The 18,290-nt window shown below is 35.5% G+C and overlaps 1 protein-coding gene and 1 long non-coding RNA gene across 2 annotated transcripts; one reads left to right on the top strand and one right to left on the bottom strand.

Annotated features, from left to right (window-relative positions):
- Nucleotides 1-8,710: 8,710 nt before the first annotated feature.
- On the top strand, nucleotides 8,711-12,099 carry LOC138908886 (disease resistance protein RPP13-like). The gene is made up of 2 exons (XM_070199604.1): nucleotides 8,711-11,316; nucleotides 11,726-12,099. Exons 1-2 carry the CDS (start codon nucleotides 8,743-8,745, stop codon nucleotides 11,735-11,737), a joined length of 2,586 nt encoding a protein of 861 aa, XP_070055705.1. The 5' UTR covers nucleotides 8,711-8,742; the 3' UTR covers nucleotides 11,738-12,099.
- A 792-nt stretch (nucleotides 12,100-12,891) lies between these two features.
- LOC104093603 (uncharacterized) lies at nucleotides 12,892-17,106 on the bottom strand. The gene is made up of 4 exons (XR_685685.4): nucleotides 16,902-17,106; nucleotides 16,707-16,806; nucleotides 13,302-13,375; nucleotides 12,892-13,212 (listed from the first exon to the last, which is right to left on the bottom strand). It is a non-coding gene; the product is annotated as an uncharacterized lncRNA (long non-coding RNA).
- Nucleotides 17,107-18,290: the final 1,184 nt, after the last annotated feature.

Below are 18,290 nucleotides of genomic sequence, written 5' to 3'. Positions count from 1 at the left end.
ACAAACACCCATGGATGAAAATGAAAGAAAAATTAGAGCAACGAAAGTGAACTGTGCCTCATTAGACAAAGCAAGAGAATTTCAAAGTTCCTATTTTCTAAAGACAAATTTATTCTCAAAAGGTAACGATAAAGATAGCATAACGATTTTCAAAAGGGTTTTCATGTTAAGCCCTATTTTAGCTAACCAAAGACAGCTTTTATCATATTAATTTCTGTAATAATCAACCCTAAAAGGAGATGAAATTCCACAAAGTCAATAACTCTAGTATTCAGAGTAACTCTTGTTGGGATACATAACTACTCCTATGAGTTTAGATAAAGTATTCGTTATGGAATAATTTTTATTCAAATTTAATAAAGTTTCTTTTGCATTGAATAGATCACAATTTTGTAGCTGTCCATATGTAAATACGATTTGATGTATAAAATTTAGCTTATACACATAAGATCAAATCATAAAGTTTATATTCATAATTTAAGATGGAGATTGGACACGCTATCTTTGATTATAGTTATAATACAAGATTATATATAATTTATCTTTGATTATGAGAATGATACAATTTCAACTTCTTGTGCTAATACATTGTGAACGTATAGAATATGACCAGGTAGAGAGAAATGTTTTAACACTGACTTAGAAACATATCTCTAGTTCATTAAGTATACTTATACTCTTAATCTTGTTATAACTATTATAAATATTGTATATTATTTCTTAATTTATTAATGGGTGAGATATTTTTGGATCAATATGCTAATTGAGTGGATGATGATAATATACACTGTGAAGTAATAATTAGTAAATAGAATTTATGTAAAACATTTATCAAAATGATCCTTACAGGGGTTGGATTATTTTGGTCCTTTACCATGTTATAGAAATAGTCCTCAATGTTTGTAAAAAGTTTATGCATTTGTTTTAACACTGACTTAGAAATATATATGTTTACCCTGGCCTGAAAACGGATAACAATTAAATTTCTACGCGGTTTTAAGGATGTGTGAATTGATTCAACACAAATAATCAAAGATATTTAGGTAAACGAGTGAAAGACAAAATGAATAATCAAACCAGTTGTAAAGTGATGGCCCAACTTGAACTTGGATTGGGCAATAGTTTTGCCCTCGATCGGACCCTCAATTCGAAGCCAATAGTGAATGAATAACAAACAGTAAAGTAATAGCTTTGCTATAGCTAGAGAACAGTAAAATTAAATTGTATTATCTTGGTTTGCGTGTTACAATGTGTTTTATCAAAGAAAAACTTTCCCTTTATATAGGAGAGTTTCATCCCTAGTACAAGTCTAAAAAAAGTAAAAATCTCCCTTTCTCGCTAATTACTGATCCGTAACCGACACCTTGCGAGATTCGCACCGTGATATGCGGTTATGTACAGATATCACGTCCCTCTGTTAATCGTGCGTAACCGTTTGCCACATCTCCGAGATCCAAGAGCTCGATTTTGGTCCGAGGAGCGTTACCTTACCACGCCCGGCGATGATCCCATTGTCCATCTTTCATGGGTCTCGGTACGAAAAGCTCCCAGCCTCGATTTTATCCTCATGTGTTCTTGCTCTCTTCTGTCTTCTTCACCAGAAAATCGGGGTATGCATTGCCCCCCATTTTACCCGTATACAAATAGTCCCTTCATTTTTCAGAGAGCAGGTTCGTCGGATCGATGAGAAATGAATAGGTGAGTCCCGATTTCTTCCCTCGTACGTTGTAACTAAAATGACGGGTAAGTCGAAAACGTCCCATCAGTCGTGTCGCTCTGTCTTCGGACACATGTCGGTCATCGGCTGGCTGTCTTTGAATGTGAAACATCGCGTATTGACTGCGTTCTACTCTATAAACGCTTCAACCCTCTTCACTTCTTCTACTTTCCAATCCTAGCTTTTACCTTCGAACTTTCTAACGACTTTCAACCTTTTCAAATCTTCATACCTTGCTTCTTGAACCTTCATAACTTCATCTCTAACCTCCAAACTTTCACATTGTTTCTTGGATTTCTAACCCAGAACTTCATATCTTCATTAGTAATCCATCAAACCTTCATACGCCCAAATTCACGATGGCTAAAACTTCCAAGTCTGTACCATAACAAGCGGCCCCTTCATCTTCCCACCCGACCACATACATCGAGGCGACCGTTCCCGAGGTGGCTCCTGAGCCTCATATGAATAGCTTTATATCCGGGGATTGCTCTATTGGGGATGATTTCAAAGTCGATAAGGCCTCCGTCAAACAAGACCGAGGCGACGGAGCATAGAGATATAAATGCTTCAGTACTGAAAATCGAAAGGTAAAGACGCGGTCGTCCCCGGGCCTAATGGCGATATTACTACTCACGTGGAAAGGTATTTAAGTGTTTACACTTATCCCTTCATGATGGGCCTGGTAGATTTAGTAATCTTGGCCTTTTGTAAGAGGTACGAAGTGTGTCTCGGAAAAATTCACCCGTCCCTCTTGAGGATCGTGATCCTCTTACGCCATTTTGTGAACAACACCGAATCTCCTTGGTTCACCCTCGACCACCTACTCCGTCTGTACAGTCCCCAAAGTTTTCGAGGGGGACTAATCAAGTTTGTTCACCAAGCCAGCAAAGCCCCTTTTTCGAGCATTGACAAAGATCGAGACCGAGGTTGGCAGGGGCATTTTATTCGGGTAAAAACTGAAGACCTGATCCCTCCCGAGTTCCTGTCGTTCCCCGAGAAGTGGAATGCATCTCGTAAGTGTAGTCTTTCCTTAAGTGTCAATTTCCCTTTATTTGTTCTCTCATTGCCAGTATTTATGGTCGTGCAACTGTTGCCCGGGTTCCTAATGCGGTCCCCCGGCTCAAGGAGTGGATCGAAGGGATTTGCAAGCAGATGTCATACTCCGAGCGCACATGGAGCAAACTTTCGAATGGCAAATGGGAGGTCCGTTCTCATGATAAGGCTCTCCCCTGAATAGTTATTACTACACCCCAAACTTTCATAATGTTGACCTTTTCCTTTCCCTCGTAGGTTTTCCTAAGATCACCGAACTTAAGCCACTGAACGGGAATGACAATATGTCCTTACCCGTCGAACCCTCTATTTCGGGATAGCCCCAGGCTGTCGCGGAGGAGAAGAAGAGGAAAAGAAAGTCCTAGGGTTCCCAGATCCCGAGGCGAAGAGAAAAAAGAGAGCGGCCTCCCGGGTTCGTAAGTCCAAGAAGAATACTAAGTCTAGGGTATCGGACCCTGACTTCCTTTACCGGCTCAGAGATGAGCCCGAAGAAGTTGACATCTTTGTCGCCCATGGATCGACCCCTGCCGGGGAGCAAGCGACGACCGAGGAAAGGGGCCACAGCGCTGATCCTCTCCCGATTCGAGAGGCCGAAGTGGAGATGGAGGCTGTGACCTCCTAAGAAGACATTCCTGTTCTGAAGGAGGCTAGAAGTATGATCGATATCATCGAGACACCCTCTCATACCGAGTCCATGCTTGAAGATGCCCAAGCGGGTAAAGGAAAGTCAAGTGAGGAGTACAAGGTGCAGATGATCCTCTCCACTCCTTCATTGATGGTATGGACATGTCCACATTTGAAAATTTCTCCGGGCTGGATCACCTGGAGATCCCAAAGAAGGACGTTCCCTCAGGAGCTGGCGAGCTGAGTTCGAGCCCAAGATTGGTGAAGCAGTTTTCCGCGCCAAGCGTGGTTCCCGAGCACAAGAGGACGGTCATTCTCACAGTCCCGAAGGATGCCCAGGTCCTGTCTGCTCCGGTAGGTGTAGCCAACTACCTCCGATGCCTGATGACCGAGGAGGTCCAGGCAAATATGAACAAGGCGTGTACGTCAAGTCTCTTCAACGAGGCGCAGCATGCGCTGAACCGGGAAAGGCTCTAACACTTTCATACTCCCTTTATGAATCCCACTTAAAGTTTTCCGTTGATGTTTCCTACTAATTTCACCGTTTTACAGGCTTTAGTGCTTCACCATGAAAGCTTCCTCTGGTACCGCTTAGAAATCATCCAGATCGAGTTCGAGCTCAAAGAACTGGTCCGGAAGAAGAAAATGTATAGACTTCTTAGTGAGCAACAGGACGAGGCCCTTAAAGAATTCCCGATTCTCCAGGCCGAGCTGGAAAAGGCTCAAAAGTAAGCCTCGACCCTGAAACGGGAACATGCCAACCTGGTTGAAAAGGTGAAGGTCTTTGAAGTTAAAAACGAGCAGCTAGTCGTGGTGACTAACAACACAACTTCGCAGGTCTAACAGAAGATAGACCTGATCAACCAGCTGCGGGCTGAGATGGACGAGGTCAAGGCCCAAACCAAAGTATGGAAGGTCAGGATGGAGCGACTGGCCTCGGAGAAGGAATCCGCGAAGGCGGAGTTAGTGTCGATCTAGAACCAACTTCAGATGGCGAAGGACAAAGCCGACAAGTGATCTAGTTTGAACGACGATCTTCAGACACAGTTGAGCTCGGCCGTCGCGGAACGAGATGCTCTCAGAAGAGAATATGAAGCACTGAGGTCCTAATTGGACACAACCTCTGCCGATGCCGAGGAAATGGTGTCCCAGTATAAGACCAAGTGGTCCATTAGACCATGAATTACTATATTCGGTCATCTATTGAATAACAGAGAAGACCGATATATAATTAGTCGAACCGATAATCAATTCGATCCATAGCAGATTAAATTTCATCTATATAATTGACTCTTCATAATCCACTTGTGCCTCGAATATTTTTGGGCTTTTCTTACTTTTAGCCCGCGCCAGAAATTATTTATATTCGATAACTAAAAAATATATATATTTTGTATATATATATATATATTGGCTATTATTTTGGGAGCGACTATTTTTCCAATATTTGTTTCCACAAACCACATGGTCATGTCTCGGATTTTCTATGCTTTAATATCTAGGGAAAAAGACATAAATACTTCAGCGTAGCAAAATAATTCTAGTCGCTATCCCTTTTTTATAAAACGGGCAAAGGGCCAAATATACCTCTCTATTTTCGAAAATGGTCTAAGAATACCCCTCGTTATACTATTGGGTTATCTGTACCCCTGCAGTTATCTTCTAATTAATTAAAAAGACTCATTATCGACACCCAAAAAATATATTTTTTTTAAAAAAAAACTGAAAAAAACTAAAAAACGTTTTTTACTAAAAACTGAAAAAATTAAAAATATTTTTTTTCCAGTTTTTACAAAACAACTGCTTTAAAAAAATTGAAAAATATTTTCTAAAATAATATTTTTGTAAAAACTGAAAAGTAATTTTCTAAAGCAATTAAAAACTAGAAAAAACTGAAATATTTTTAACTAAAAACTGGAAAAAAAAGAAAGAAAATATTTGTTTTTTCAATTTTTACAAAAATATTGCTTTAGAAAATTACTTTTTAGTTTTTTTTCCAGTTTTTACAAAACTATTATTTTAGAAAATATTTTTCAGCTTTTTTTAAAGCATATTTTTGTAAAAACTGAAAAAATATATATTTTCGTTTTTTTTTCAGTTTTTAGTAAAAAAAAATTTAGTTTTTTCAGTTTTTACAAAAATAATTGCTTTAGAAAATTGATTTTTAGCTCTTTTTTTTTCCAGTTTTTACAAAAATATTGTTTTAGAAAATATTTTTCAGTTTTTTCTAAAGCAGTTTGTTTGTAAAATATGAATTTTTTTTTCTTCTAGTTTTTAGTAAAAATAATTTTAGTTTTTTCCAGTTTTTACAAAAAAAAATATTATTATTCGGGTATGGGTAATGAGTATTTTTAATTAATTAGGAGATATTTAGAATTGACCAACAGGACGATGAGACGTGTCCCTCCATTTAAATGAGGGGTATATTTGAACCCAAAGTATGACCGCAGGGGTATAGATAACCCAATAGTATAACGAGAGGTATTCTCAGTGGTGAAACTACAGTATAGCAAGTGGGTGGTCAACTGACCACCCTTCGTCGGAAAATATCGAAAAATTAATACTGTGTATATTGGTAAAATTTTGGATTTACATGCATGTAATACATATTGAACACCCTTGCAACAATAAAGAGTCATAGCTCAGTGGCAAAGGTTGGTCAAGAGGGTCTCATGGGCGCGGGTTCGAGCTTCACTCTCCACAATATTTATTTTTCTTGTTCAAATTTGAACACCCTTGAAATATTTTCTAGCTTCGCTTTATTCTTAGACCATTTTCGAAAGTAAAGGGATATATTTAGCCCTTTGCCGTTTATAAAATTACCGGCGTTGCTCCTAAAAAGTTTGAAAAGTAGGAAAAGTTTAATAATCCAGGCTCTTCGATACCATGAAAAGTGGGAGAAGCTTAAAAAATAAAGAGTTGTGACTTGGGTAAAAGCTAAAAGCGGCCATTTTCTCGTATTCTTTTTCTTCCTTTTTTGTCTATAGAAACCAATCGCGTTTCAGGAAAAAATCTCAATATCCTATTCGTCTAGAAGAAAATTTTGTTATTTTAGCACTTCACAAGTAAAATTCATTGCAGCAACTTTTAGCATAGGGCCTTAGGTGGAGTTTGGACATAGGAAGGGAAGGAGCATCAATTCTTCAAAAGGGATATGTTCTACTATTATTTTTTTTTAAAAAGAGCATTTTAGGAGAAAAAACAGAAATAGCCAGATTTACAACTGGTAATCAGGAGCGGCCCAACGAGTTCTGTAGCCTAAAGTCAAACATTACGAGGGGCCTTAACTTTTTTTAAGATTTTTTATTTATTTATTTGAAATCTATTTTTCTAGCGTTTCTTAGATACAAAGTTATTAATAATTTTCTTATAATCAATAACTCCTAATAAGCCTTTTTTATTTGACAATATACCTAATCCATTTAACCTTTCTTGACATTGATGATATTAGGTAAGATTTTATCAGTTTTAGTTTTGAAAATTTCTTTCCGCTGAAGCGACGGTTACAAGAGTTATTAACATTATTTCATACGTAATATAGGCATTGGAAAAAGATCAAATCTTTTTATTTGACTGAGTGTATCAATTAAGTTGTTATCTTCTAATTTGTACTATTTTTCTTAATATTTTTAATTTCAAAAATAAATCTAAACCACCAATATCGAATTGATTATTATGCTTTAAGGAACATTCAAGATTAAGGCAATATTTTTTCAATTTTCCATCATCTAGTGATTTTAATTTTTACCGCTAAGTAGAAAACCAAAAATATTTTCATATACTTCGAATTGTTCAAATCTATTTTGAAGTGCAAAAAAATAGCCTTGTCTACTATGTATAAAGTAATCAACTCCAAAGGACTCTTCGAAAGATTTTGAGATTTTATTATCAACATTCTCGTCAAATTGTTACTTCCTATATATCATACGTTTCTTACGAAATTCGGGTTTGATATTCATTTCAATTGCAATTTTCGTGGCAGAAATCATAGCAGTTGCAAATCCTTCTTCTCTATACTTGTTAAAGAAAGAAATCAAACTTTTTCACTTCACGGAACCTTTTTTAAAACTTATACATAACCAATTAGGTATAGCAAAAAATGGGCCTCCACAAATGTGGGGCCTAAAGCAGTTGGTTTTCTTGCTTTATGGAAGGGGCTCCCTGCTGGTAACTGAAAAATAACCAAAATTTCAAAAGTAAACGAAATTTAGCCATTTTTTCATGTAAAAATATAATATGAATAAAAACACCCTTAAAAATTCGGAAACAATCCAGCATAATATGTTGGAGTTCGAATTTTTTACATATGAGATTCACGTATAATATACTGGAATTTCATAATGTGCTGGAGTCCCAACCTAATATGCGAGAATTTTAAATGGAGGAACTCCATAATCCTGCATATTATGGTGAAACTTTTCGTAGTGGAGTTCCAACATAATATGCGGGAAGCTTACACGCAGGAGCTCCATAATCCAGCATATTATGCTGAAACTTTCCGTATTTCAACAAAACAATGACTATTTTTCAATGACTTTGCAAACGCTGGCTGTTTTTCGGTTACGAATCTGAAAACTGATCGGGCCGTGCTATTTTGTTAGGGTGGTAATTTGAGCCCAAACCCATTTATAATTTTGCTATTTTTCTTTTCATTTCCTCCGTTGGCAGTGACATATATAAAACGTTCTGGTACAAAAGCAGAAATGACGAAGACAAGAAAGTTGTTGTGTATAAAGCACGATACTCCTCCTATTACCACTGACTCCGGCAATATCATAAAATTCTCTGCTGGTTGAAATTGTGAAAGAATCTATTGTTATTAATTAAAGAGTTTCTAACATTATCTGTGATGTAACGATGGAAGGTATATTTTACAAAAGGCACGAAATACGCTTAAAAATTTGCAAAAATGGTGTGATCTTGCAAAATACAGAGTGATGCACCGCACCAAATATCAACTTAAAAATGATCAAGAAGAAAACATAGACTTTTATTAAATTAAATTTTGCGTAACGTGAGAAAATTAAATTAGTCTATAACAATATAAATTGATGAAGAATTTTGATTGGTTAGAACAAGAACATACTTCTACACGATGATAAAAGTCACCGCGGACTTGTTCTTGCCTAGATTATGCAACCAAACTTACAATAAACAGCTTCAGTTTAGTCAACTTGACTTTTTCCTTCTTTTTGTTTGTTAATTTATTCTCTTTACTGCTTCTGTCTATATATCTCATTCTCCAGCTTTAGTTTCTTCAAATATCTTCAATATTCAATATTCAATAATACACTATCAATTGTAAACCACCTTTCTTCCAATATATTCTATACAGACACCTGAAGATGGTTGATGCCATTGTATCATTTGCTGTTCAAAAACTGGGCGATTTCCTCATACAAGAAATTGCCCTGTTCAGAAGTCTGAGAGAGGAAGTGCAGTGGCTGAGAAATGAGCTGCTATTCATGCAATCTTTCCTCAAAGATGCAGAACAAAAGCAAAATGAAGATCAAAAAGTTGAACAGTGGGTGTTTGAAATCAACTCAATTGCTAATGACGCTGTTGCTATACTCGAGATTTACACCCTCGAGTCTGATAAAGGTAGTGACCCTGGATTTGCTAGCCATCTGATGACTTGCGCTTGTATTTGTAGGAAGGAGACCAAATTCTACAAAGTCGTCAAGGAGATCCAATCCCTCAAGCAGCGAGTCATGGATATCTCTCGCAAACGGGAGACGTATGGTATTAGAGACATCAAGAATACACGAGAAGGGCCAAGTAATCAGTCCGTTATGGTTAGAACATTGAGGAGAACTACCTCCTATATAGATGACGATCATATATTTGTTGGCTTTCGGGATGTTGTAGAAAGCTTGCTAGCTGAACTTCTCAAAGAAGAGCCTCGCCGAAGCGTCATCTCTATTTATGGTATGGGTGGTTTAGGCAAGACTACTCTTGCAAGGAACCTCTACAACTCTCCTAATGTAGTCTCTAGCTTCCAAACACGCACTTGGATATGCGTTTCTCAAGAGTACAACACCATGGATCTCCTTAGGAATATCATAAAATCCATCCAAGGTCGCACAAAGGAAAGTCTGGATTTGTTGGAAAAGATGACAGAGACGGATCTAGAAATTCACCTTCGTGACCTGTTGAAAGAACGCAAATACCTTTTGGTGGTTGATGATGTATGGCAGAGAGAGGCATGGGAAAGTTTGAAAAGAGCCTTCCCGGATAGCAAGAAAGGAAGCAGGGTGATTATTACCACACGCAAAGAGGATGTTGCTAAAAGAGCAGATGACAAAGGTTTTGTCTATAAACTTCGTTTCCTTAGCGAAGGAGAGAGTTGGAAACTTTTTTGCGGGAAACTACTTGATGTTCAGGCAATGGTCCCAGCAATGGAAAGGTTAGCTAAAGATATGGTGGACAAGTGTGGAGGCTTACCTCTTGCAATTGTTGTATTAAGCGGGCTACTTTCTCATAAAAGGGGGCGAGAAGAATGGCAAAAGGTGAAGGACCACCTTTGGCAGCATATGAAAGATGACTCTATTGAAATCTCCTATATACTCTCATTGAGCTACAACGATTTGTCAACTTCGCTCAAGCAGTGTTTTCTTTACTTTGGTATTTTTCCGGAAGATAGTATGGTCGGTGTTGAAAAGATAATGTGGTTGTGGATGGCCGAAGGATTCATACCAAGAGGAGAAGAAAGAATGGAGGATGTTGCTGAATGCTTCCTAAATGAGCTTATAAGACGAAGCTTGATTCAAGTCGTAGATACATTTTGGGAAAAAGTTATTAAATGCAAGATCCATGATCTAGTTCGGGATCTTGCCATACAAAAGGCATTGGAGGTGAACTTTTTTGACATTTATGATCGAAGAAAGCACTCCATATCCTCCTTATCTCTCAGACATGTCATTCATGGCCAAGCACAAAGGTATCTCTCACTTGATTTCTCCAACTTGAAATTAAGGTCAATTATGTTTCTAGATCGAGATTTTGGTAAGCTGGATCTTTTAAAGTTTCGTAATGTGTTCCAACATTTATATGTGTTGAACTTGGATCTGACGATTTGTCATGGCACTAAACTACCTGATGCCATAGGAAGTTTGTACCACCTCAAGTTCTTAAGCTTGATAGCTCCCGATCCGATTAATCTCCCCTCCTCCATTGGCAATCTCAAGAATTTACAGACACTCATCAATCTCTTTGACAATGGAAGTGGTTCAAAAGCCTACGGCTCACTACCTCCCGAGACATCTAACCTAATTAAGCTGAGACATTTAATTGCTTTCTATTCACAACCTCTGCAACTTAGCAAACTCACTAGTCTTCAAGTTCTTAAATACATTTGTTGTGATCAGTGGAAAGATTTTGACCCTGTTGGTTTAGTCAATCTTGGAGAATTAGACATGCGTAATATTAAGAAATCTTACTCCTTAAATAACATTAGCAGCTTGAAAAACCTTAGCACTCTCATATTGGGTTGTGCAAGTGGTGAATCATTCCCAGCCCTTGAATATCTTACTTCTTGTCAAAACCTTCGCGAATTGTGGTTAGATGGGAGAATAGAAGAACTGCCTCAGTTTCCAAATTCCATCACAATGGTTGTCCTTTTGTATTCGAAACTCATTGAAGATCCGATGCCTATGCTGGGAATGTTGCCAAACCTAAGGAATCTCGATCTAGTAGAAGCTTACGAAGGAAAAGAAATAACTTGCAAAGGTAACAGCTTCAGTCAACTGGAGTTCCTTCGTCTTGATAGTCTTTGGAACTTAGAAAGATGGCATTTAGCCACAAGTGCTATGCCTCTGATTAAAGGCTTTGGTATCCATGACCGTCCAAAGCTGAAGGAGATTCCCAAGAGAATGAAAGACGTTGCTAACCTGGAGAGGTTGAAGTCAATTCCTGTTGAGGTATATTTTACTTACAAATAAATTCTTATCCATAATAACCATACAATTTAATGAATAAAAATGATCCAACAAGATGTTTTTACGTGCTAATTAAGATTAATGTAGTTGGAGCAACTAATATGAAGGTAAAAATTAAGATAGTTTTACGGAGAAAGTCATTTTCCCCATTTTGTTGGAAAATGTTCCGATAGGCAAACACTAGAAAATGACTCCCAGTGAAAAACATTTTGTGAAAAAGTAACCCGAGTTTTATTGGCAATCCTTTTTTTTTTTTTGGTAATCAGTTTTATTGGCAAAATATTATTTGGTTGACACTTGATACTATCATAATAACGATTATAATGAGTCATTTTAGGTAATTCATAATTTTTTTGTATTTTCTTGAATACTAATTATGAATATTAAATAGCTTTGGATTTAGGTGAAACTGGAGAAGCAGCAGTTAATGGAAAATAAAAAGGCAGATGCGGACTTGACGCAATGGTTATTTAAATAATAAATAAAAGGAAGATGCGGAATTTTTGCCACTTTACAGAGTATTTCAGCGCTGTCAATGAGAGCTTATCTCAACTTTCAGTGTTCTCTGCTTAGTTTCTTTTTGGGTGCTTGAAATTGGTTTGAAGACAATTGTTTTTGAGATTGTACTCGAAAAATTATTTTCTATTGTTTTAAACTTTAATTGTTCAACTGTTATCTTGCTTATCCACATTTAAGGCAAGGCATTCTGTAATATATTTCAACATCTGTATATTCTGGAGTTAGAGAACATCTATTTTGCCAACATATTTGAACTCTCATCCTCAGTTGGTGGACTCAAACGCCTACAAGTCACAAACAAGCTTGATCCAGAGCTCAAGCAGATTAGCTTGATTAACTTACGAAATTAAATTTAGCTGCTCGATATGGAGAAACTCTGCAAGTCGGCAAACTCACAAATCGGCAAACTCTTAAATATATTTATTATGATCAGAGGAAAAGTGTTAATGGTTTTGGCAGAGGCGGGGCCAAGATTTCAAGCTTATGGGTTCAAGATACTAATCCTTTTAAGTTATTGGATTCTAAGTTAATATTTTTTACATATTCAATGAATTTTTAAGATAAATATAAGGTTTGAACCAAAGCTACTGGGTTCGGCCGAACCTGTTTCCGGCACTCTAGCTCTGCCCTTGGGTGTTTGTTTGGTCAATCCTCAAGAACTAGTTGTGGAAGTATTTGGAAATCTTACTCCTTAAAAACCATTAGCGACTTGAAAATTCTTAGCACTCTAATGCTATGTTGTAAATCTTGGGGAATATTTCCAACCCCTGAACCACTTTCTTCTTGTCAATACCAAACTAGTAAAAGGAAAAGCTCTAAACCTAAGCTATAAAAAACCAGCCTACTTGGATGGAGAATATCACCCTCCTACAAAAGGGGAAACATTTCTGCATTTCTGAACATAACATTTAGATCATAAGTTCAGATAAATATACCATGACATATATATAGCGACTCACCTTGGAGTCCAATCTCATCACAAGTCACAATCCAAAAGTTAATATGCAGTTAACATCAGCTTAATGTAACTCAATGAAATAGGCAAAAAATTACTATAGTAATCTCAAATAGGATAAGTTCGTATCATATCAACAATCTCGTAAGACATACTTTATACATATTTCAAGTATCAACTTACGAATCTCAAACTTGTCCCAACATACCAAAGTATATCAGATGCATATATCTTTACAGAAAAACTCAATTCTGTCGAACATAGAAGTTCAATTAAGAATTAAATTTCCAAATCATGCTCTTTATGGGAAAAAAAATTCATAGTTCAAGTCATCACTCACCTCCAGATGCCAATTACTCAAGTTCAACTTCTGATCAACCATGTTACTCAATTCGTCAACAAATCTATAAAGCAACCAATAGTTTAGAGTTACAATCTATCAACTTCAACTTTTTAATTAATTCAAGTAATGGAAAGGCACAATGCACATTACCTAAAGTATTGGCTAACACAAGGTTCCCTCAATTATGCTTTTCATAGTTGTTCTCAACCAATTCCTTAGAATTTCTGCAAATCCAATCCACAGGTCAATCATCAATAGATCAATTTAATCATAATAATTATTACCCAAGGTTACCCATATCAATTAGACACCAAAATACAATAAATATGCCTTAAAATCCAATATCGAAGAGTTTGGCTCAGCGGTGAACTGGTTGTAAACCTTGAGGACTAGAGTTCAAACCTTAGCAGAGACCAAAACACTAGGAGTACGACACTTCTTCTTTTTTCACACTTTCCATAAAGAATTTAACCTATATCCAATCGACAGTGTAAAAGTTTTACACTATCAAATGTACTGATACTGCAGAACTTTTATAGATATTTTAAATTATCTTTTAAATGAACTGATATTGTAGAAATTTTCTTGCACTGTCTGTACTCTCTGATGAATACATGTGCAGGGCAAACTAGTAGGGTATATTACCAATTAGTTTCCTTTTTTCATTTATCACTTTTCTATAGGATTTCTGAAAACAATTGTGCAACAAATGCATAGTTTGTTGATCATATGTTCCAGCGCCAATACATCTCAAAGATTTAAAGTTCAGCACCAGAAATGGCCTCATATACCTTACTTGGCCATTGCACCTCTCTACTTCAAATTCGAATTTTATTCCCTATCAACAAAAATCTTGGCCGTGGCGCCACTCCACTTCAACCACATTGATAATCTACAGAACTTTCTACCCCTTTTCAGCTGGCAAATCTCATTCTTCTCCAAAATGCTGTAACTAAGTTGACAACTACCTAAACACAAATAATAAAGTAATAGAAGAACTCATTCCTGAGACTGAGAGGGGGCAAAGAATTAAGGAATTAAATTAACCTCCCCCCCCCCCCCCCCCCCACCCACCAAAAAAAACACAAAAATAATAAGAATAACATGATCAGAGTACAGTACAAGTATCAACTCAGGTAATTTTAGTGTGAATATATTTCAATTTCATGACTCATAAAAACAAAATTAACATATTTAGAGACAACATAAAAAGCACTAATAGTGATCCCAATTTTTAACAGCTAAAAATTGATAAGAATGTATTATCAGAACAGTTTAACTTTGTGAATAGTAATAGAAGCACCCAATTCAGTGACAAAGGGAGTACCTTTTTTTGAAGAATTACAAGGAAGATTAGCTGAAGAAGAACAGTAAATGTCTTGGAACCTTCCTTTCATTTTCGTCAAATGGAAAAATAAACAGTTTAGACTTTATTCTTTTTTAGATTCGGAAGGTTATTGGGTTCCCAGATCAGAGCATTGGAGTTGAGATTGAGATTTGAGAGTGAAATTGAGGGGGAGGAAATTTTATGTAGCTATACGTCGAAATTTTTCTTTCTTAAACTGCAAAATCATTTCATAGTGTATGATTGTTAATTGTAACATACACCATTATTTATCGTAATTTGAAGTTAATGATAATACTTACATTGTATAATTAATTTTTAAAGTAGCTTAATCATAAAAATATCTATTTGTTTACTGATGCAGAAAACTTAGATTTAATATAATAACTAGGGCGAAAATATTAGAATGTTCTCACGCTATTTATATACGTATGTCATACATTTCTTAGCATAATATGTATTCATTTCGTTCACTTTTACTTGTTCATTATAGCAAATGAAGAGAAAGATAAATTTTTGTTTCTTGTTCTACCATCGTCATTAATTACTCAATCCCCAAATCATCTCTCAATACGTTTTGAAATTTTATCATTATTATGAGTAAAATTATAAAATACATACTTCATTTATCATTTCTTAAACAGAGTGCAAAGTTAAAAATTAAAAGTGTACAACTAAAATTAAATCTACGTAATATTATTCTGCAGCTAAAGTCAAAATCAACGGCTTCCGTTACTTCTATTTGATTTTTGTTATTAATTTTATATGTTCTGCTTCTGTGTCTATATCTCTTTCTTCCGTTTTCAAATTTGTATTCCAGTATCTTCTGCACATCCCTCTTTATCCAGCTCTAATTAGAGTAAAAACCACGACTCGTGAAGATGGTTAATGACTTTGTATGATTTGCAGTTGAAAAACTGCAAATGAAGCAAGTTGAAGATCAAAGAGTACAACATTGAATATTTGAAATCAACTATGTTGCTAATGACGTTGTTCGTCTAGAATTTTAGGCGAACATTAAAGAAATGATAAAGCAAACTTTTTCTTCGTGGACAACTCCCAACTGCGATGAACACACTAAAGAGCATAACTTTTTATAAGTGCTTTCAATATCAGGAGTTGCTTTGAGCTCACCAGACGGACGCTCTCTTCGACACCTCTTCATTTTACAATCAAGATTGCATCAATCTCACAAGCTCCCAAAACATTCGCTTTTGGCCCTTCTACTTTCATTTTCCTAAAAGCTGCCAATGCCTTAGCATATTCCCCTTCCATAAAATACCCATCAATTAACGAGCTCCACGACACACATCTTTGTTGAGCATTAAATCAAACACCTTTCTCGTCAAAATCACATACCCACATTTCTCAATTCCACCCAACATAGACTTCCAGGACACTAAGTTCCTCACAGACATTTCGTCAAACATCTTCAAGGCACACAATATGAATCGAGGTATTCAAAACATACCGCTACCAGTTTTAAGGAACCTGGATATATCTAATGTGATCCTGGGCAACGTGTTTTGCAACACTTCAACAAATAAAGACAAAGATTTACATGGATAGTCCGTTTGATGATCTTCAGTTCGTAGAAAATATTATGAGCATAATCGTGACTCAATAAAACTGGTAAAATTTAATAATAGCAACTTTTAAATAACGTTTCCTATATAAATTTTATTTTTCTTGCCTTTTGAGATTTAAAATTGCAATTATTTTTATATATAAGCTGCTCTTTTTCCATCACCATCAACTTGAAAATTTGACGGAGAGTATTTATGACCAAAAAGGTTAACAAAGCGTATTTGTCAATTATTTTCAATACGTTAGTTGTATTTTTGGCTCGTAGAATTATTACCAATAAGTTCTGGAGCTCAAACTTTTAGGATTATATATATATATCCAATGCGAATTGCCTTAGCCAGTTTGACAGAGCTTGCATTACTTTAGGCTCTTGTTTGAGGCAAATTTAAAAAATAGTCATCTTATAATTGAAAAATAATCACAGTTTCAAAATAATCAATATTTAACCCCTTTTTCATCTAAAGATAAAATCTGAAAAAAAAATATTATTAAACAAAATTAACATATTTAGAGATAACATAAAAATCACAATTAGTGATCCTATTTTTTAACAGTTAAAAAATTGATTACTATTACTTTGTGAATAGTAATAGAGGCACCCAATTCAGAGACAAAGAGAGTACCTTTTTTGATGAATTACGAGGAAGGTTAGCTGAAGAAGAGCAGTAAATGTCTTGTCTTGGAACCTTCCTTTCATTTTCTTCATCATTATTATCTCTTCAACTATAATTACAAAAAAAAAATTAATAATAATAATAATAATAATAAACTAGATTCTAACGCTGTTGAGAGACGAAGGTAAGGGAAGAGAAAAATACTTTTTCAGCATTCCAGTAAACAGTTTAGACTCTATTCTTTTTCAAATTCGGATGGTTATTGAGTTCCCAGATCAGAGCAACAGAGGATGCCGGCGGTGGAAGTACTTCAGCTTCTGGTTGAGAGATGGAGAGTGAAATTGAGGGATTTACATATGTTTGTAGAGAAATGGAAAAACGAGGGGAAGGTGGCGGGTAAATTTTATGTAACTATACATCGCATAAATTGTATGCGACCTCCTTTCATTTGCATTTTCTTTTTGGGTCAGTATCACTTTTACCCCGCGCCAGAAACTTTTTATATTTGGTAGTCGAAAAAATATATAAAATTTATATAACTTTTATATATAACATACCAAACATATATATATATATATATATATATATATATATATATATAATACAAATTTTATATAAAGGCCTTGTAATAGACATATTCAATGACATATTTTTCTTCACTTTTCATGCTTATATAAAGGTCTTGTAATAGATAAGAAAATACACACAATTGAAGAAGAAAATCTCTTCCTTCTCTCTATCTTTATTTCTTATTCATATTTTATTAAATTGCTTTTATTTCATAACAACACGTCTTGTTCATGTTTTACTAAATTGCTTTTATTTTACAACACGTTATCAGCACGAAATCTCTAACCTCAAGGTTAAATTTCACTTCTGGTAAGGTATATCTCGATGATCTATTTGTCAAAATTATCAAGCCTAACAATTCTTTTAGATTTTGATATCAGATATACATATGAGTATATTCCACCGAATGAATGTTGGTTCTTTCATTTTTGTTTTGTTGTGATATTTCATCATAATATAAACTTGAGCATCTTGTTCATGAATATAGTATTGTTAAATTTTCATGAACTAAATAATAGGTGGCATGCGGTATACTAAATAATCTACAAAATTAAAATTATACTTTATTATGTATGTGTAATGACCCGACCGGTCGTTTTGAGTATTACAACCTTGTTTCCCCATTTACTTCTCAAATTGTACTTTACAGTTGTTGTGTGAATTGCCGGGGTAATTGGTTCGGGTCTAGTGAGGTTTTGGAAGGAATTGGAACACTTAGTTGCAAGGTTTAAAGCTTAAGTTAAAATAGTGATCGGATGCGGACTTATGTGTAAACGACCTCGAATTCGAATTTTAATGATTCCAATAGCTCCGTATGGTGATTTTGGATTTAGGAGCGTGTCCGAAAAATTATTTGGAGGTCCGTAGTGGAATTTAGCTTGAATTGCCGAAAGTTGAATTTTTGAAAAGTTTGATCGGGGGTTTGACTTTTTGATATCGGGATCGAAATTCGATTTCGGGAATTTGAATAGGTCTGTAATGTGAAATATGACTTGTGTGCAAAATTTGAGGTCAATCGGACAT

This window comes from Nicotiana tomentosiformis, chromosome 4 (genome assembly GCF_000390325.3).
Source record: "Nicotiana tomentosiformis chromosome 4, ASM39032v3, whole genome shotgun sequence".
In the NCBI taxonomy this organism is placed as follows: Eukaryota; Viridiplantae; Streptophyta; class Magnoliopsida; order Solanales; family Solanaceae; genus Nicotiana; species Nicotiana tomentosiformis.
Note: the sequence above shows the minus strand (reverse complement) of the source record. Positions and strands in the feature narration are given on the sequence as shown.